Below are 21644 nucleotides of genomic sequence, written 5' to 3'. Positions count from 1 at the left end.
GATCCCAAAATGTGCAGGTAGGTATGGATCTGGAATAGGCTGACTTACAATGGCCTGTATATCATGTGGTCACTGGGAAAAAGACTGAACCAGCCCATCCCCAGAACAGACCAAACGACTCAACAAATTCCTGTCCAGTCACATCCTCTGTGCATTGTGTAAGGGGGGAAAAACCCTACTTTTTTCCTCTTTTGAAACAGGTTTTCAGTGGCTGAGTACACAGGAATACATTTCAAGGAACCACTCGAAAAAGAGAACTAAGAATAAAATAATAATCCTTTCTGTATAGTTGAGAAGTCTGTTATAACAAAAATAAGCATCTCTAAGATGCTGAAAGAAAAAATATGCAACATTGAAACATTTCAAGTATATATGTCTTTACCAAATACTTTCAGTCATGGAATTTCACTCTGCAAGCACAGTAGCAGATTCTCTGATAAAACATACTGGTAATAATCACTGTGTTTCCACAATTACTTTGGTTCTCAAATTTGATGAGAACAAATAGGGGTGAGACAAGTCCTTTAACAAATGTCTTGTTCTCAGTGATTTTCTGTGTTTCACTATGCTGAGTTTCCTTGATGAGACTTCCTCCTGCACCAGCAAGATTTCCTGGCTTCTTGTTAAAATGAAACTCTTAGGTCTCATTTTCTTGTTTATTTTATTTTATTTTATTTGAGTTTAGTTATTTTCTTCACTGAACAACTGAATTTTGCACAGCTGGATGCCCTTTTCAGTTAATCCTGCACTGGAAAGATGCCATTCTGAGTAGGCCTTCCTGTATCATATTCCCTGTTTACTTCAGAGGAAAAAAATGACCAGAAAATTGTTGAGATTTCCCTCCTCTAAACATAAACAAACACATGATGTAGAGAAATAGTGCTGTGAGGACATATTTTTCTTTCCTTCTGTTTCTCTCTCAGACCAAGAGACTGCAAGATCGTTACAAGCAACATAGCTTGAGAAACTGGATTTCTTGAGTCAGATATTAAGGCTGACTATAGTATCTACACCACTGGTTTGGTTCTCAGATTTCTAGTATATTTCCTTGCTTCATCAGACACAGTCCATGCAAGATAACTAATTTATTACACTACTGTTTAATCAGAGGAGATATCTATGTTGAACCAATAATGAGCAATAAATTTTTTTTAGCATTCCCACTTTAGGTTTATAGATTTGTTGGGTTGTCAGACACTGTCCAAAGGGAATCTAAAATACCAGAGAAGTCAATTAAGTTTTATAAGACTTATTAGACTCCATTTAGAACACAGTTTTATAAGACTTCATTTAATATAAAGGTACAAGAAAATATAAAGAGAATAGATCTACATTGTCAGTTCTTATTAAGACATTGTATGTAATTAGAAAGATAGCCAATAATAGGGCTTGACCATAGGTGGTGTCCCAGAATCATGAAAGAACAAGACCATAGAAAGATGAAATATGACATCTGCAAAATTACCCCTCCCCATTTATTTCCTGGACATTGCCTTCTGAAGGCATTCAACTCAACCCCCCAATTAAAATAATGACATAGTGTTACTTGTGCAGAAATCTATATAAGTATGCCAGTATCTTAATGATTATTTGAGCAAAGCCCAAGATGGACACAACCCACCCCCAGGACTAGTGGAAATACTGATCACTCCTCCTCCAGAATGACCAATTAAAGCTGATCTTGAAGCATTAAAACAACTCTTTATTTTCATTATTACTGAGAAATCTGACATATACAGTAGGTGCAGTCTTGAAACTGTTAATGCCATGGAAATAAATTTGCAAATACTAGTAATTTCCCTCCCTTCTCAGTCGTAGTGTGACTTTTGGCCAGTCTAACTACTGTAGAGATTTCCGACTAACTCCTTAGAAGATATGGGCACAGAGCACTATGTCATCTATGTCACTGGCGCGGCATCACAGGTACCACATGTTCACTTTCCCTACCCCTAGACCAGCTCCCCCACTGACCTGCCGACACGTGCTGCTCCCCCCTTCCCTGTTTGCACAATCTTCTATTCTAGCAGGAGCACTGGCATCCTTTCTCCACTTCATCCAGTAGCTGCCCACTCGGACAAGGAGAGGTGGGGCAGGGATTCCTGCAGCACAGCCTGTGAGTGGACAGCTGCTAGAGGAGGCAAAGAAGGGAAATTCCAGCTCCTGCCAAAATAGAAGATCATGTGATGGGGAGGGAAGGAGCAGTGTATGCCAGCAGGTCAGTGAGGGAGCTGGCCAGGGGGGCAATGAATGTGCCATGCCAACAATTTAGATATGAAGTGCTTTGTGACATCTCTACTCCTTAGTGTGAATTTTTAGAGCAGATATGGGGTGAATTCAGTATTTATATAAACTGAGAATTCTGTATTTCCTTATGAAAAAAGAAAGCAGTTGGTTACAACCTAGTGATTTGAATACCTTTTGTATCTTTTTCTTCTTTTCTGCAACTTGCACTATAGATATATAATTTAAAAATATGTTTAATTCCCCTTCAGCTTGCACATGCCTTTAAACTCTAACCACTTCAGCTGAGAGGAGACAGACTTAATGCGAATGTGTTCTTAAAGTCATATTATCTAATAAAGTGGGGGAAATAGCTCAACAAACTTTGCATTGAAGTGGAAAAGAGAAAAGATTGTTGGGTCTAAAAATGTAGAATCATTTTTTAAAAATCTATAGAAAATTATTTTCAAAAGACAAAATACTGTTTTGGAGCTTCATTGAATGAGTGTTGTAATTATGCTTTGATTGTATGTGTTTCTGTTTTTATTTCCTCCACAAGAAGAGGTTTAAACAAGAAGTTAATTACTATGGCAATAGTGTGATGCAATCCTGCCATATACTTTATTATTATTATTATTATTATTATTATTATTATTATTATTATTATTATTATTATTATTATTATTATTATTATTATTATTATTATTATTATTATTATTATTATTATTATTCCACTTAAGGTCCTTCAGTTGTAGGAACTCTCAAGAGCAATGTAAGGGAAGAAAATACCTAATCTATTTTTGTTGCTAGATTATGAGGGAGGGAAAAAGAAAAACCTATCTAGCTTTCACAAGCATCATTGTTTAATAACATAATTGATTTACATCCCAGTCAATTGCAAGTTCCTATGGAGGTAAAGTTCATTGTAACTAATTTATATTCTCCCAGGTAAGTACTTACAGGCCAGAGTTTAAATCTGAGATCAATTAAGGGTTTTCCCTCCTTTTTAGAAGGCTTACCTCCCACAACATTCATGTTTTTAATACTCTATATCCACAGCTTTCCATTGTTTAAACCTCTTCCAACTTTTTACTTTCTTTATTTTAGACAGAATGTTTATAGCAACAAAACTGTCTACCTGGCTTTTTCTACTACTGTTGCTTTTAGGTCGTACGTGATTTGGCTGCTATGTTTTTGAATGTGATATTACTTGACAATGTTGTGCTCCAGTAACTTGAATATTGGATGGATTCTCTGCCATTGTGGGGCTCTATGCAACTTCTACTTTTATTATGATTCTGGATATCCTGCCATTCTTCCTCTTACTCTATTACACTTAGCTCTCCCTTATTGCTTTTGGGTTACAACTCTTTTTTTAAAACATTGAAGCTGAAGCAGAAGCAGAGTTCATTTACTGCTCATTTATCTATTGCTGATCAAATTCATAAAAGTGAAAGGTGAAGCATAACATACATTTTGTGCTATCTTTAAAAAAAATCAGGGTATTTCCTTGAATGTTGCATCTTATCTAATCATTTTTGAGCATATCTTCTGTCATAAAATGACAGCTTGCAATTATGAGCTGAGCATTATTAAATAATGCTCTAAATTTTAGCTGGGTATCTGGAAAAGAGAGAAGTGGTAGTACAATACAGTATCATATGTATTATTTTAGAATCAAAGTTGCAATAGAGCCCATATGTACATGTGAACAATTGTGGGGAACAGATGCAGCCCACCTCTCAGATTTATTGTTTGGGATTTGTTTTCAGGAAAAAGAAATGGAAAAGCAGAAGCTCCTGTACCAGCAAGCAAGACTACATGATCGGGGAGCTGCTGAAATGGTCCTTCAGACGATTAGTGCAAGTAAAGGTAGTCTGACACACTCTCTCCCAGGTTTCCTATTTACCAGTGACCATTTCTATTAAAGTGCAAATACCAGCTTTAGAGAAACAGCTTTTGTTAGGTCTATAGTTCTCTTTTGGAGAGAAAAAAATTAAAACTTTGCCTCCCATAATCCTGAGGTTGATTAGTCTTCTTCTTAGCCATTATTTAAATAGAAAGGAATGCAGAAGGTTAATTGCATGCATGGTTTGGACTTGAGATCTGAGTCAAGATCTGTGAATCCATATTTATATATGGTAGTAAGCCAAGCAGAGTAAAGAGAAGGGCTACTTCAAATGTGGAGAGATATTCATTCATGTGGTTTTTTTTCCCTTCTCCTTTTCCTTTCTATCTTGTTGTAAAAGTAAAAAATACTTGCAACTTCACAAGAATAGGACTCCAGATTTTACTGTCACCTTATGGGTGACTGTATAACATGAGTTGAGGCCATTCGGTCCTTAGGGTGCTTTTTTGTGGGGAGCAGCACCCCTCCACAAAAAATATGGAAACTCCTGAAAGCTTTCCACTTTTAGAAGTCTTCAGAAGTTGTAGTTTTACTATAAACATAATAACTATCTTAAAATAATTTTTTTTTTAAGTGAGACAACTCCCATTTTGGGAGGTGGTCTGCCCTGCAATTTGTAATATGAGTATAACATTTATTTATTTGTTTATTACATTTATACCCTACCTTTCTACTAAAATACAATGCTCAAGGCAGCTTATGGAATTGGCCACTAGAACCCAGAACTTGCGCAACCCTTTTGTAAAGATTACTAAAGTTATGACAATGAATGGGGAAAAATCAGCAACATGCTAAGTAAAGAAAAAGCCTCATAAATATTCAGTCAGTGGTTATGCAGACAAGGCCTTTTAGCTACAACACTACAACTTGGAATGCTTTCCAGAGGGAGGGGGAACACTTTCTGCCTTATGCGTTTGTGATATAAATATTTCCTTTTTAGGTGAGATGGGACCAATGGTTGCAGCCACTCTAAAACTTGGTATTGCCATTTTGAATGGAGGAAATTCTACTGTTCAACAGGTAATTTTCCCACAAGCAATCCTGTGTCTATTCTTTAAAAATGCACTTTTTGCTGATCCCTTAGAATTTGTGATAATTTAAGAAACAACTGAATGTTTTAAGTGGGTTCTCCAAGAACTATCTTTTTTCACAAAAGCAAGCCCAAACATTTGCAGAGAGCCTTGCCTGGGTTCTTCTGTTTTCAGAGATGAGATGAGTATTGGGCCTTTTCAGTTGTAAAGCCCTTCTCCCAACAAGGCTTGTATGGCATCAAGTTTGATTTATCTTTGATTTATGACATCCCAAATCTTAAGAGTTACAGTCAAAAAGTAAATCATGATTTACAGGGTTCTTGTTTGTTTGTTTTAGAAAATGCTTGACTACCTCAAGGACAAAAAGGATGTAGGCTTCTTTCAGAGTCTTGCTGGTCTTATGCAGTCTTGTAGGTAAGGTAGTAAAATGTTGTAACTATAATGATCATATCACCATTATTGCAATTCTAAATTTGGTTTCCTTGTTAATATGTAAGTTAGGAAATACACTGCCACCGACAGACGAGGCAGTATCTGTTTCCCCCACAGGACTCCTTAAGTATTTCTGTCTGTAAATTTAAAACAAAGTAAAAGCATAAAATGTAAAGCAAAATAACTCGATGAAGTGTTAAAACAATCCAACAAAGACTGAATATACGCAGTGCCCTTCACAAGTCACAGTATCAGGTAGATTAAAAAACAGGGAAATAGTCTGAAAGATTTCTCCTTCTTGAGTACTTGAAACCTTACTATGAGTGGAACTACATGGTCATATATGGCAGGATTTGGTCTGCTTATAAAACAGGTGAATTCAAAGTATATTCTAGTGTCTGCATGACGTACAAGGCTGATTCAACTTGTTCCAGTGTATTTAATTCCACAGTTCCAAGTCCTTTGTACATTTGGCATAAATTTAAATGAAAAATGACATCCAAGGCACTTAGCCTGCAAATGGAGAGAAGGAGAGGGGAATCCCAACGTGTGTGCATGCATGGGTGTGCACATTTGAAATTCCTCACTGTTTTCCCTTGTAGGACACTTTCAAAATTATTTTGAAAGCACACATCCTCATAATTTACACAGCAGAATAGGTAAATAACAGGATCATCGCTACCTCCCTCCACTTTCCTGGCTCCAGTTTTTCACACAAAATCATAAAGGGATCACAGAGACAGGACGAGAGGAAGAAAGGACAGGCAGAGGTGAGGCCAGAGGAAGGAAGAAGGTGGGGGCTGTGGGCTGGAATGCTACTCGCATGGCAACGGATATGAATGGTGAACTCTCAAATTAATCCATGGCCCCTCTATGAGCATTTATTGCGATTTCAGATGTAGTACAGGTTATGAATCAAATCATAAAAATGCTTAAATGTTTAGATTCAGCTCTCCAGTATAGCCACATCTGGCCTAGATGCCTTTAAAAGGGGATTGGAAAAATTCTTGGAGGAAAAACCCATTTTATGTTACAAGCCATGATGGGGATTATAATCTCCAGGATTAAAAGGAAGGTGCCTCAGGATGCCAGATGCAGGGGAGGAGTATCAGGAGAAAGGTATCTAGTCGTCTCGTGTGCTTCCAGAGGCATCTGTTGGGGCCCACTGTGAGATACAGGAAGTTGGACTAGATGGGCCCTTGGCCTGATCCAGCAGGGCTGTTCTTATGTTCACGTTTTATATATCAGAGACAAGTGTTAAGACGATTGTGTTTCTGCCATACTGTGTAAAATATTGGCCAATTCCTATTGATGTTTGCATGAAATTTACCATGACTGGTTGCAGCTAACTGATGAGATACTCAGGTATGTTTCAGTCAAATACAACTGAGATGTACCCCAGCACGTTGTCAGTTAGTTGCAATTAGCCATAGCAAGTTGTGCAGACCTTTTATAAACACTAAGAGGATTCTGGCCTTTATCTTTATTTAGAAGAGAGAGAAAAAGAATGTCTCTCTCTTCTAAATAAAAATAAAGGCCAGAAATACCTCTTCACATGCCCTTCTCAAAACCTTGTTCTGTTTAGTACTATGTAGCACACTGAGGAGAAGTTGTAGCCGAATGAAAAGAAAATAATAATGTTATTTTCATCCATGTCCTTCTGACCCCAAAGAGTCCTTAATAGTGCTCTAATGCTCCTGCTGGTTGGTGCTCTAAAACAAGTACTCTTGCTAGTGACTGCAGATTTACTGCAACATTTCTATCTTCTTCTTCTTCCTTTGATTACTTAAATTTGCTTCTTTGGTTTATCAGTTGTAAGTGAAGTGGGGCCATCCCAAAATACAATGATCTATTATTCGTATTTGGGTACGTCTTTGTTATATATATTATTTTATTTTATTTTAAAATGAAAAAAAAAAAAAAAGAAACTACTAAGGCTCAGTGGCTTTCAGGACTTGCTGACCATTGAGGACAATTGGGCCACAAAATGTTGAAGATGTCTGCTAAAAAAGAAATGAATGTGTAGAGATGAGTTAGACTGCTTGAGTTCTTAACAGTATAGTATTCGGAAGGGCTGGATTATATAGAGTTATTGAACAGGGTGTTTCTGAACAGAAGAAAGATTAAAGGACATGCTTGCAAATAATAGCAATGAAGTGCTTAGGTCTGAGAGTGGTAGCCATCCCCTACTATTTTAAGTGATTTTTGTTATATAGCATAGAAGGAAAGATTAAATGAGTACTGAGAACTTAGGTCTCTTTGTATACATTTATAATGTCCTTGAAAGGTGCATTCACAGAGTGTTTCATTGCCAAGGCTAATTTATGAGAATGCATCTGATTTCCACTGCTGTATGTGTGATCAGGCATATGACTGAGACATGCCCTTGCACCTTGTCCTGCTTTGCCTCTAGTGAGGTAAAAATACTATACATGTCTCTCTGCTTCTACATTGGTTGATTGATTTTATATATATATACTGCCCTTTTACTGTAATGCAGTATCCTGGGTGGTTTACAAAAATGAGTAAAACATCTTTGTGAGACAGATGAGGCTGAGAGACTGTGACCCAATGAATTTCATATTTCAGTAAAGACTTGGACTTGAGACTTTGGATATTTGGTCCAACACTCTAGCCTGCTTACTCTTTCAAGACATTTGTCTAAGTAGTTCAGTACCTTATTGGTGTGATTTGGCATATCAATATCAGACTTTCTGATATGAAGAAGATATTGCAGCACATCCACTTTGATGAAATATAAACCATAGCAACTTTCTGCAGCAGTTTTTCTCTTGAGCATTAGTTCTACAAGACTTATTTGAACGGCTTTGCCAGATACTGCAAGGAAGATAATGTTTTCTTCAGCTAACACATTGCTGTGAAGTTAGTCTGATTCGTTTTGACCTACTTGTTGCATTCTAACTGAGGGATGGGAGTTTTATGCATAACGGGAGTCAAGAGTGCCCTTTTCACCCATTGCAGTAGATAAATTCTGACAGGTATTACTTGCCCTCAGCATGATCCAGAGCACAACTGATTGTTCTGAAAGGGTAAGCCCATAATAAATCTTTTGAAGTCATATCACATTTACCTTAAAATACCATGAAAAAGAAGCCCTATTCGTGTGCTACACTATCTCGCAAAGAGAACATGCTTGAAGGGAAATACCTGGCCCTGCTCCCCTCTGTTGTCCTGTTCCTCATGGCTTTAGTATTGAGTTTGAAGAGAAGGGTTCTGCTCATGTGTAGGCTCTAAATGCAAGTAAGAATGTGGATTTTTCAGGGTTCATGCTCATGTGTTCAGCCTATGTGAAATCAGGAACTTCTCCATATCTGGTATTGAATGTAGAAAAAATGCAATGTTTCAAAGGATAGGGCTGATTATTGCCCCTGAAATACATTTATTTCACTAAATTCTATGACATTAGAATGGGATTATGTTTTCTTCCTGAAGCAATACATTCAAACAAGTACGGTATCTTACCCTACACCATTATTAATCCAAATATATGCCAATTGAACTGAGACAGGAGTATGTCCTGTTGAGGCCTGGAAGAAAACTGATTTTTGTCATTTTCACTTTTAGTGTTCTTGATTTAAATGCCTTTGAACGTCAGAACAAAGCAGAGGGCCTTGGCATGGTAACAGAAGAAGGATCAGGTATTATCATTTTGCTGAAACATGTTTTTTCTCTTAAATCTGCTGCATTAAAAATGTTCTGTATCAAAGTGTTAAGTGAAAGAACAGTGAAAACTAGTGCCACACGCTTATGGGATTTATAGATTATATTTTTATTGATTTGTGATTAGAAAACACTTGCCCAGAGGGATTTCTTGTGAACAAATGACAAAATGTAGAAGCATGAATTTTAAGATAAAATAAACAATCATGGAAAGGCAGGTTGAGAAATATTTTTTCTTAGAAGTATTCGTAAATCTTTTTATTGAGTTGATTCATTTAAAAAAATCCTGAACTTTTGATTTTGAACCAGTTTGAACCATATTGTCACCAACTCATTCTTGCTTTCTCTTTGCTGTGTTTTTTTTGTACTGTAATCCTGCTACTGTTTTTGTCCTGAATCATTAGATTATTTTCTATATGATTTTTTGTATCAGTCATCATTCTTTTTCTGTAGATTTCATAATCTACTTCATCTACTTCTTTTTATATTTTTATTCTTCAAAAGAATGGGGGAAACGTGGCTTCTTATTTATTAGTATATTTTATAATCTCATAATTCATATTCTGATTCTGCATGTTTGCCTGTGTCTGTTATGCCTGATACAGCCTAGATTCTTTAAGTATTTTCATCAAGTTATAAGAACATCAACTTGACTGAAAACCATAACAGTTCATTTTCTAATGTTATTAATTTTGCATCAAATATGCTCAATTATAATGTTTATTTCTATTTATTCAAGTACAGTGGACCCTTGACTTACAGACGGCTTGATTTACAGACTTTTTGAGTTACAGACTTCTCTGGCCGCAAAATTTAGGTTTGACTTGCAGCCTGAGAACTGACTTACAGATCAGAAAAAAACCAAAATGGAACAAAAACGGCCTGTTACGGGATTAATCGGTTTTCAATGCACTGTAGGTCAATGGAGACTTGACTTACAGACTTTTTGACTTGAGAACCGCCTTCCAATACGGATTAAGTTCTCAAGTCAAGACCCCACTGCAGTCCCATCAGTTTCATCTTGTAAGCATAAATTCCAGTGTCAAAATTATGCAGTCTTGCTTGATCCATTGATTCACTCAAAATTATTCTCCAGAATGCTTTGATATTGGGGATATCATTTCTGTAAATATATATTTTTGCATAATGATTCATGATAAATTTTGAATTTTCATTTCAAGAAGTCCATTTTTTAAACCTCCGAATATGTTACTTAAATGGCAAAAGCATGCCTGTATAAGTAACTCGCATGAATGATTTGTGTGTCAGGATATTTGTATGTTGCTTCATTTAAAGGCTTTTTGTAGGGTTTTGCTTCATTTTGAAATTTTGAATTCATAGGGAATTAAATTGCTAAAAGCAATGCTACGTATAATTCTAATCTGCTGAAACAAATTCTCACCTTTCTTTTTTTCCCCCCGTTTTCTTTTCTTTGAAATAAATGTCCTGTCTTTCCGTTCCTCAGTCATCACTCATGAGCGTGGTAATTATTACATAGAAATTCGTTTTCTTTTTCCTGTTACTAGCTTTGTGTCAGCACTGTACAGCTCCTGAACATCGTGTGGTTTGTTTTGTTCTCGGAATTTCAAGAATGGGCTATTTTTTTCTTATTATTATTATTACTATGATTGTATTCTCCAAACTTTCCGTTTGTATGCCAACTTTCCCCACATCTTTGTTTTTCCTCCCTTTCTCAGGATTTGCACAGTAACTGGCACACTAGATGTAAGAGCAGCAAGCTTTTTTGGTTTTTCTTTTTCTTTTCTTGCTTCATTTGGTGATATTTCTTTTTTTTAGTCGGCCAAGTATTTGTGATGATTGGATGTATACAAAATGTGTGCATATGATATTAAAACCCACCATGTGCTGTAGTCTTCCTGTAACATTTCTGTTGTGTATTTAATGTGGCTTTTATGGCTGCATTGGTTTGTGCAATCATAGGAAATCAGTGGAGGATCCAGAGCTGGGTTTGAGGGTGGGACAGAAAGGGTTTGGTTAGTTACGGAAACTGCCTTAATACAATAACAAAATAAACAGAATTAATGCATGATAAGCAAAGACATAGCTAAGTTGACATGACTTATCTGCCAAAGTTGTTGATGATAACGTATTTTGTTCAGTCACAGTCTTAGAGGATGAAATACTTCAGGAGAAACAAATTCTGGAAGACAGGTCAAGATAAACACACATTCAGAATAAAAATTTAATATTAAGCACGATTTTATCTAAAATTGCTGTGATAGGGACAGAATATCTAAAGATGATGCAGCCAAAGCTGGAGTTTCAATAGGAGAGTTAAAAGTCATGTACAGTATATCAACTCAGAAATAAGTCCCACTGTTCAGTAATATTGTATGTACTTCTACTCAAAGTAGAAACCTGGAAGGAGATGTTATACTGAAGGAGATCTTCTATCAGTTGGATGCATTTTATAATTCATAGAAAGTATGACTAACATTTGTCCTGTTAGCCTCATGCAGACTCCTAGGGGTTCAAATACAACCCCCAAGCTTCCTAGCCTCTCCCACACATCCATTTTTTTTGCAGGGGGGGGGAGAGAAGCAATTTGGTTATGTCATCTCAGGGGAAATCTAGATCTTCAACTGTTTTGATGGAATATATGTTTATTCAAAGTTGAGGGTTATATTGAATCTTTATGTAGTGGAATAAAGAATAAAATCCATCCTGAAGAACATATATTAACATTAAGGATATTAATTACAAGTAGTACAAATATGTCAGATGGACATAAATCTAGATCTCATAACAGGTGGTGTGATATAGAACTCTCTCTCTACATTAGACAAAAAATTAAATAGTATAATACGAGATCAGTTTTATTGCTAGTTGTCTACTTTGCACAGTTTTTCCTCCCAGTCTTCGTTCTGATTCCTTCTCACGGTGATCAATCTTGTGGCTCTTTTCCTTAACACTGGACCCCCCACTGGTAAAACATCAGTGGTTTTTTTACCAGTTTTGTATCTAACTTGTCTCTGTGATGTAATCAGTGTGGCGTTTCCTTTACTCGTTATGGTTTACTTGTTATGGTTATTATTGAAAAAAGGTTCAAAACCAAAGGCATATATAAGTGTACTGGTGCAAATTTTCATTTAATTTTTGCAATCTATGGATGTCCCCATAATCATGATAATCTTGAAAGTGCATTTTCTCTCTCCTTTCCATCTTTCACCATAGCTAACAAATATTGGAACATGTTTCAAATGCATGTTTTTTATTCTCTCTTTGATGTTTGGTTTCATCATCATATAAGATCTTCCATTTTATAATCCAGAGAAGAAGATATTTAAATGTTATTACGTGTTAAGAAACTTGAAAATGTTTTAGTCCAGTTTAAATACATCCATATAATTTTTTAATAACCTAAAAATCCACACATTTACTCAAAAAATTTAGTCAGATTTGCTTACTAGTTATCATGCTGATCATTGTGTTCAGAGTAAGCAAGTGTAGAAAGTTGATGTACACCATAGATGGAGTTTGCATGTCTCAGTAAAAGGATTTTGAAGAATTCATGCTTATTATGAATGAATCAGTGTGCTAGCCCATGTTGCTCTGTCTCTTGTGCTCGTCTTGTTTTCCCCAGAACACTGCCTTATAATTACATTCATTAAAGCGCCATCTAACTTTCGACCAATCTTATTCTGTGCAATCATTTCCATGCAATACATTACAGAGCATCATCAGTTACAGCTCCCAGCATTTCCAAAAGTCAACTCGGAAGATTTTCCCATCCCATCCAAAGTTGGTATTGGGAGCTGGTTTCAGTTTAGTGAGGAGGAGGACTGGCTACACCCTATTCTGTTGGTATATGCAGTTCCTGGAAAATACAGATTTGAAACTTGGGCTACCCAGAGCTGTTTCATTCATAAGTTAAGCTGCGTAGTGTCATCTCTAATGATATGACTGAGACATGTTTAATTTAAAATAAATTAAAAGAAAGGAATCTACCTAGCTGGTTTGTTATTTTTCCTTTATAATATAGCTTTTCCTCATTTGATATATTGCAGTGCATATATTGCCTGCTCTGTAAATGTTTGTGGTTGTTACTGACAACCAGTTGTAGACTATATATTTGGAACGATAATTAATATTGGTAGATATCCCTGTGGTTTAGGCATCTGGCACCGGAGCCAGAGGTTGGGACTTTGATTCCCCACTGTGCCTCCTTGAAAGGGGCTGAGTGATCGATAGGGCCCCCTCTAGCTCTACAGTTTTAAGAAGATCATGATACATTTATATTTAAGCACTTTCAAGAGAATACAACATATACCATTTTTTCCTGCCAGACATCACTTCTGTTTAATTACATATCACTTGTTTAAATGCATATCACTCTCATATTGCCCCTGAAAACATTTATATGTTTTCAGCGCCATTGAAATGCAGCATGGGTACTGGCATTATTTTAGTAATGTATCATATATAATAAATAAACAGAAATATATATGTTAATTTTTCATTGTGTTTTTAAATGATTTTCAATTTAAAAACGTGCTCATTTTAATATGATCACTCATTTGTGTTTTACTTGGATTTTCTGCATATATAACTGTTCTTCCAAATATCCAGCAAAGAATATGCAAGGCTAAACAAACTACAGATTTTCAAACTGTTTATTGATTTTGGAGATTTCTGGCATATTATATTATATTATATTATATTATATTATATTATATTATATTATATTATATTATATTATATTATATTATATTATATTATATTATATTATACCACCCTGTAGAGAGCAGGTACTCTCTGGGAGGTGTACAAATGTCCATTATATCGTATTACGGACAACAAAAACAGCAATTAAACATATCAAAAACAAGTGGCATAATAACCTCTGTTGAAATGAAGATAATTAATTTAAAATTAAAACCTCAGCCTAACATCCTGTCCACCTAAACCTAAAATAATATGGTGAATGTTATGAAAAGTGCTCATGGATTGTAAGGCAAAAAGACCATTAAAAGCCATCCTGAAAAATTCAGTTTTAAGAATGTTTCTGAAGGTAAGAAGGGGATCGTGCTTAGCAAACAGCCACCACAAGATGGAAATGTTTTTTTCAACTTATTTAAAATATTTAAAATATAGTGTGAGTAAATTGTTTTAAATGGTTTTAAGACCATCTGCTTTCTTTTATATTAGCACAACCTGTTCCTCTAACATTTAAGATGGAGGACATGTTGCTCTACTTAAGAGGTCTTGTTCAAATGCAATTCCTGTCAGCCCATCCCATTGGTATGCCCAGTCCGTCTGATAGGAGTTGCAGTCCAGTAATATCTGAAGGGCCACATGTCACCTCATTCTGTTCCAGTTTGCACCTCCTCTGTGAAAACTGAACAGAGCTTTGGCACCTCTAAGGATACCCTGCAACCAATTCTCTGCATTCTTTATGAAGATTTAAGTTTCTACACATTTTATGGGCTGATACCTAATACAGTGGGGTCTCGACTTATGAACAGTTCTACTTACGAACTTTTCGGCTTACGAACCCGCCCGATAGGAAATTACATAACATATGAACTTCCCTCGAGTTATGAATAGGAAAAAAGTGCCCTCTCCCTTCCCTTAGAGGCTTTGGGGGCGGGAGGTCAGAAACTTAAAAGTAAATAAAAGAAAGTCACTTACCAGGCCTTAGTAGGCCCTGAACTGCAGGAAAAAGAGCAGCAAACGGATAAAAGCCGACACCCAGAAGGGAGCCTGGCAGCCATTTTGTGCTTTTCTCCCTCTCCTGCCCCCTCCTCTCCCTGCCTAACAGCTGATCAGCTGGCTCTGAAGAGGCTTGGGGAGGCTTGCTCAGCACCTAAAAAGCCTGCCTGTGTGTCTTTGTGCTGAAAAAATCAGTACGACATGCTTTAAAATATGCTTTAAAATTGGCTTCGTTGAAAAAGAAAGATTTCAAAAGTGCTTTTAAAACTGTTCCCTGCCTCCCCCCTCCTTTCCTGAACTTTTCTTGACCTAAGGGGAAAAAAAAGAAAAAATATCCCCCTCTAGTGGCAGACGTTGGAATAGCAGCTTCCCATTACTTTCTATGGACAGAAAAGAGCAGATACGGATTAAATGGTTTTCAATGCATTCCTATGGGAAATGCAGATTTGACCTACGAACTTTTCGGCTTACAAACTGCCTTCCAATACGGATTAAGTTTGTAAGTCGAGACCCCACTGTATTAATTTCACTGGGCAGAGGTGTTTGAGAATTAATCAAGCATTGCTTTTGAATGAGCCTAATGCATTTGTTCTAGAGCTGCCCCTGCTTGGGCACCAATTTAATATTTTTCTGATGAGTCCAAGCTTCACTAATGGTAAAGATGTTTCATATTTTCTGTTGTCTAAGAAGTCAGACTTACAAAGAAAAAACAAACACATGCTTATACCCTAAGGACCAGTCTCAAAACAAGCTATTTGGAAAGCAGATGTCCGAAGACTTCTGCTGTGATAATCATACATAAAATCAGTCAGGAAATTTACCCCTCTAGTGTTCTGTTATTCATAGTGTGTTGGTCAGCCCTAAATTGGTGGTGGGGATGTGAACATTGTGTTTGAAGGGCTGGTTCTAGAAAATGATGTGGGAGGACTTCTGTTTGTCCCAATGGCTTCTATGTTGTAAAGTCCCACAGGATTCCATTATAATCCCCTATTCCTTTTAACATCTACAGTACCTGAAATTTTGATTGAGGCGATCTATTCATGCTGAATTTGAATTAGGTTCTATAAAGTGCTGATGGAAGAATGCTGTGGAAACCTTAGTATTGCTATTCCCGAAGCCCATTTTAGTCACAGTTGAAAACAAAGAAAATTAGAGTTCCACTGTTAGATATTTGCAAATTAAAATTCAAATGGGAGAAAATTTCTAAAATATTGCCAAGCCTATGCTGCCACATTTTTTTGAGAATACTTCTAAATTTCATTTTAATAACAAACAAAAAACGAGGAACACACACACGTGTCTGCTAGTGAGTATCCCATATCTATGATACTTTTCATACGGAAAAGATGCTTTAAGAATTGCTGACGTCTATGGAACTTTTTTTTAATTGTCAACCAACAGTACATGTGAGGCTATAGATTCATTTGATACCATAATACTTACTGGTGTTTGGCTTTTCCACAGGAGAAAAGGTGATGCAGGATGATGAATTTACTTGTGACCTCTTCCGGTTCCTTCAGTTGCTTTGTGAAGGGCACAACTCAGGTTTGTTGGCAGAGTGCCAGTAGATAAGCCAGTGCCAGAGTTATAAAAGCTGTGCTCTTAGAAGATGCTCCTTGAACGCACTGATGTTCTTAATGAATTCTTCCAAATTGCATGACACCCAGATGGTGGTGGTGGTGGAAAACCCTGAAAAACAGGATAGTTGTGTAAATTTAAGAGCTCAGTTTGCTTACCAAAATTAAGAAACCTGAGATAAGAGGAAATAATGAAATGCTATTTATTTTGTTTCTTTTAATTCCTGTGTTTCAGGAGATGGCAAGGGCAGCCTGTGGGCCTGGTTGGGCATTCTGGGCCTTTTCTTTGTACCCTGCAGTGCCTTCTAGTATTTCCTAGTGCTTCCCAGAATCACTCTTGTGTTGTGTTTTTTTTTAATTGTTGCTTTTTTGCTGCCAACATTTGGCAACAAGCTGCTAAATCTGAAAAGAATCTCATTGAAAGTCTGAATAAATACTTTTTTTAGGTTGAAATGAATGAATGAATTAAATTCAATGGATTATCATTTAATGAGTCTGCCTGAAGGAACAAATTGGATTTTCTCAAGAAATGCTTTTTATGAAATAAGAATCAAGTTTTCAATTATTATTTTTATCATGTATTCATAAAGCATATGTGCTTATGTTTGGGATTGAAAATTCATATAGGAAAATTAGATTTATATAAAGAGTAATATTTAATGACATAAAATAAATTGTAAAATAATAAACAATGAAATATTTGTTTCATGTTTAAAACATACACTTGGTTTTACATGCTGCATGCTGTTTTTACATATTCTCATAAACATTACATATTTTTACATTCGAGAATCAAAATGTTGTAATTAATTTAAAAATCAATCAATAAATATATACTAATTATACTAATTAGCATTTTGGTCATATCCTTTCTCAGTTGAGGTTATAGACTCCACACAACTGGATAATCTGAAAAATAGGCCTTGGCACTAGTAAAGTTGCCCGGGCCTGTCCTGTGAACACAGCAAAACACTTATTATTATTATTATTATTATTATTATTATTATTATTATTATTATTATTATTATTATTATTATTATTATTATTATTATTATTATTATTATTATTATTATTATTATTATTATTATTATTATTATTATTATTATGTAGAATATCTATTGTTTGACTGGTAGTATTTAGCATGTCTACTCTCCAGGCAGTTTCCTGGTGATATTCATAGAGCACAATGGATCAGCAACTGGAATGCTCTGTGATTCTCCATCCTGAACTCCATTTTGCAGTTATTCAAGCTAGAGATTGTCCTGTCATTTTACATTGGACTTTCTGCTTGCACAAGTTGTTAGTGGGTTCCTCCTTGCACGAACAATAGAAGTAGATGAACCATGCACAGAATGGAGTCCTTCACATGTTCCATACATTTTTCACCACCAACAGGTTACTGGCCACAGACTCCCTTTTGTAAACTTAAAGGCTGCAGAGAAAAATAAAGCCACATTTGGTCTTCCATCTGTGGGACTCTTGTCTCACTCCTGAATAGTGAGGAGGGGAAAAGCACCTAGTATTATTTTAAAGAATAATATAATAACCTGAACTTCCATGTTACATTTTTAAACAAATTGAGTGTAGTTAAATTGTGTGGGTTGTGTTTTTTAAAATATATATATATTATTAACAGAAAATGTGGTTAAGAAACCCAAGCACTGTTTGTTATAAAATAAAGGTAAGTTTAAAGAAATTTGAGAAAACTATTAATTCAATCTTATTCTGTTCTAAGATTTTCAGAATTACTTGAGGACTCAGACTGGTAACAATACAACTGTCAATATTATTATATCTACGGTGGATTATTTATTGAGAGTTCAGGTAAAATATACATGTATCAGTAAATCATATTCAGATCTGTTTCAAATTTAAGTACTGAAAGGAACTGTTATTTTTTGTGATATTAGTTCTGGAAAATGATTATTATCCATTTTTAAATGGAATTTGTCAAAAAGGAAATTTATGAACATGAGTTATAAATCTGTGTACTTTATTATATCTTTCTTTCTCCACTTCAGGAATCAATTAGTGATTTTTATTGGTATTATTCTGGAAAAGATGTTATTGATGAACAAGGACAACGTAATTTCTCTAAAGCAATTCAAGTGGCAAAGCAGGTCTTCAATACTCTTACTGAATATATTCAGGTAAGCTTTAGAAATATATTTGAGAAGTAAAACAACAGCAGGACAAAACAATGGAATATAGTATGAAATCCATTTGGTATGCTGCATAATTAACTTTTGCAATGAAGGTTTGTTTAAAATACAAGTGTATAATTGCAGAGTAGCCCTTTGCACACTCCAGTATCTACATTCAGTCAAATGATGTAGACATATCTCCCATTTGCACATATTGTTATTATGAGACCTTTGGGTAGTGTGGGCGGCATATAAATTAAATGAAAAATAAATGAATGAATAAATGAATAAATATTATCCTGTTGTGTGCCTTTGAGGCACTTCCAACTTACATCAACCTTTATAAGTTTTTATTTTCAGCTATGAAAATTCACAAAACTCTATAGCAAGATTTTATACGATACTATTTATTTATTTTATGTACTTTATGTATAATTGGGTCTATGACTGCATAATAAAATTTTACTTACTTATTTTATAAGGTTGTTGAGGTATGCAAGATGTTTAAGGAATTCCCCGCCCCCAACAAGGATCTATCACAGTCGACTGGGGATTGGAACCCAGATTTCCTGAGTCTATCTGCTATAGCAGTAGTTCCCAACCTTGAGTAACTCAGGAGTTACTGGGCTGCAATTTCCAGAAGCCTTCATCACCAGCTATACTGTCCAGGGTTTCTGGGAGTTGCAGTTCAAGAACACCTGGGTTACCAAGGCTGGGAATAACTGCAATATAACATGCGGCACTATGCTACACCACACTGGCTCTGCAGCACTTATCTTAGCATGGACAACAAGGTAATGTCCTCTATCACAATGGCAGCAGGCTGATTCAGGAAAAGCAGAGCAGGCTGTGTGGCATGTTCACACGTTTGTTCTCTAACACAAGATACTGTCTGGGAGGATGAGGAGGAAGAATGGAGTTGCTCCTGCCATTGCCTTCCCACAATGTTTGCCACTAAGCTACTTGCCTCATTTGTCTCACAGCAGAACCATGTGTTTGTGCTAGTCCATAATCATGCCCCTCTGTAAAATGGGAAGGACATGAGAATATTTGTTGACAGTTGCTGAAAGCTTTAAGTCTTTAAGGAAGCTTTTGTACAAGCTTTTATTACAACCACTCTCATTGTCATGTGAGATCAGTCAGGCTGCAGATACAATTCATGTTAGATTCATCTTTGAAATTGCAAACATCCTTTTTGGGGGGCATGTGTAACCTTATTCCTCTTTGGGCTTGGGGAAATCTTTGCAGGGTCCATGTACAGGGAACCAGCAGAGTCTTGCACACAGCAGACTATGGGATGCTGTAGTTGGTTTTCTTCATGTATTTGCCCACATGCAGATGAAGCTCTCTCAGGTACAGAATTCTTTTTTTAAAAAACAATATACCAGATAATTACTGTTTTGTTACATAAAACATATAGCATGTACTTGTTCAATTAATTTTGTTCAGAAATATTGAAATGAAGTTGGTACAGTATAAATTATAGCAGGAGAAATTTGGAGAGTTGAATGTGGGCAGCTGCACCACCCAAAATGGGCAACTACGCTGTGCAAATAGAATAACTAATCGGGAAAGCAGCACCTTAGGCTCTTCCACAGAAAATAAAATTAACTAATTTTCTGCTTCTTTCTAATCCTGTCTTCAGTAATGACAACAAGATGGGGAAATTTCAAATAAAAGTCAGTAATACATAACTTGCCATCAACAAAGAAAGTGGGCAGGTAAAAGTTTTGTTAGCTGTGTATTCCAGTGCCACAAGTGCATTTCGGTATGTTTCAGTGTAATCTGAAGAGCTTGTGGGGTCATGGCATTAGCTAATCAATGCCTCTGACTTGTACAGTAATAACAAGGAGTTTCCTCTCCTTTTTCTGCCTGTCCAACTACCTGCCAATCCACATTCACTTCAAATGGATGGGGAACTCATAGAACTGAGCTGAGAAAACAGGGCCAATTTGGTAAAAGCTCTTTTCCCTCCAGCAAAAGAATGGATTTGGAGGGAAAGGCATCAGAATCCTCTACCACAAATGCACATTCCTTAATCCATAAAGCAACCATTCTGAAAGGTTATTAAAGTTTTTGATCCAACTACCTTGTATGCTTCTCATATAAAACTTTGTTTTGCACCCCTCTGTTTAGCTTCCAGTATATTAATAAGAATACATGGCCTGAATTCTAACAGTAATCTATTCTCAGAAATATGAGGATAGAGATAGATAAAGGTGTGAAAAATCTGTCAGTTTTCTTTTTGTTACTGTCTCTGGGATTGTCAGTAGTATTCCTCTCATCCTGTCCAAGTTCTTTTTTAGGTGGCAGGCCTTCTTCCCATCCCTGAATTGGAAATTAATGCCTATTCTACAATGCATACATTTTTCCCTCAGTAGGAAAAGGTTTTCCCCAAATATACATCTTTTCAAGGATGTGCATTTACTTGCATGTAATTCCAAAAGGACAAATCCAAAAAGAGAAAGAAGAATCTTCTGCTCATAGTTTCCTCCTAATGATGAGAAAACTGAATGAGGGATGTGGACTTCTGTTAATAGGAGCAAAATCTTTTATCCCTTCTAATGAAACTTGAAAGATAAAAGATCTTTGCACTTTGATACTAGAACCACTTCAGAGCCAATCATTGCTTTGAAAGCAGAATTTATTTTAAAAAAGCAGTTATTTTAATAAATAAAACAGTTCTTCAGTTCTTCTCACTGAAGATCCAATACCGTATTTTTTGCTCCATAAGATGCACTTCCCCCCCAAAAAATGTGGGGGGGAGTCTGTGTGTCTTATGGAGCGAAGGCAGCAATTTCGCCCCTGTTGGCTCCGTGGGGGGTGAGGAAGCATCACAAGGGTCCGAGTGAGCCTTCCAGGACCCCTGCGCCGCCTCCCCCACCCCCACGGGGCCAGCGTGGACAAAATTGCCAGCTTCCAGGTGGGGGGAGTGTTGCAAGGGTCCTGGAAGGCTCACTCGGACCTTTGTGATGCT

The 21644-nt window shown here is 36.2% G+C and overlaps 1 protein-coding gene and 1 long non-coding RNA gene across 3 annotated transcripts in view; one reads left to right on the top strand and one right to left on the bottom strand.

The window, feature by feature from the left end:
* The window catches only part of RYR2 (ryanodine receptor 2), a 390793-nt gene that overhangs the window by 334641 nt on the left and 34508 nt on the right, over nucleotides 1–21644 (top strand). For both annotated transcript variants that reach the window (XM_078383124.1, XM_078383125.1), the window contains exons 82-90: nucleotides 3993–4092; nucleotides 5070–5149; nucleotides 5498–5574; nucleotides 9178–9251; nucleotides 10739–10756; nucleotides 16411–16491; nucleotides 18259–18347; nucleotides 18545–18673; nucleotides 19916–20020. In XM_078383124.1, coding sequence (XP_078239250.1) covers nucleotides 3993–4092; nucleotides 5070–5149; nucleotides 5498–5574; nucleotides 9178–9251; nucleotides 10739–10756; nucleotides 16411–16491; nucleotides 18259–18347; nucleotides 18545–18673; nucleotides 19916–20020 — 753 coding nt within the window. The remainder of the gene's footprint in view (nucleotides 1–3992; nucleotides 4093–5069; nucleotides 5150–5497; nucleotides 5575–9177; nucleotides 9252–10738; nucleotides 10757–16410; nucleotides 16492–18258; nucleotides 18348–18544; nucleotides 18674–19915; nucleotides 20021–21644) is intronic.
* LOC140705366 (uncharacterized) lies at nucleotides 11270–16521 on the bottom strand. Its single transcript, XR_013540479.1, has 2 exons — nucleotides 16390–16521; nucleotides 11270–11434 (listed from the first exon to the last, which is right to left on the bottom strand). It is a non-coding gene; the product is annotated as an uncharacterized LOC140705366 (long non-coding RNA).

This window comes from Pogona vitticeps, chromosome 1, assembly GCF_051106095.1.
Source record: "Pogona vitticeps strain Pit_001003342236 chromosome 1, PviZW2.1, whole genome shotgun sequence".
Classification (NCBI taxonomy): Eukaryota; Metazoa; Chordata; class Lepidosauria; order Squamata; family Agamidae; genus Pogona; species Pogona vitticeps.
This window is presented reverse-complemented; position numbering and strand designations above follow the sequence as displayed.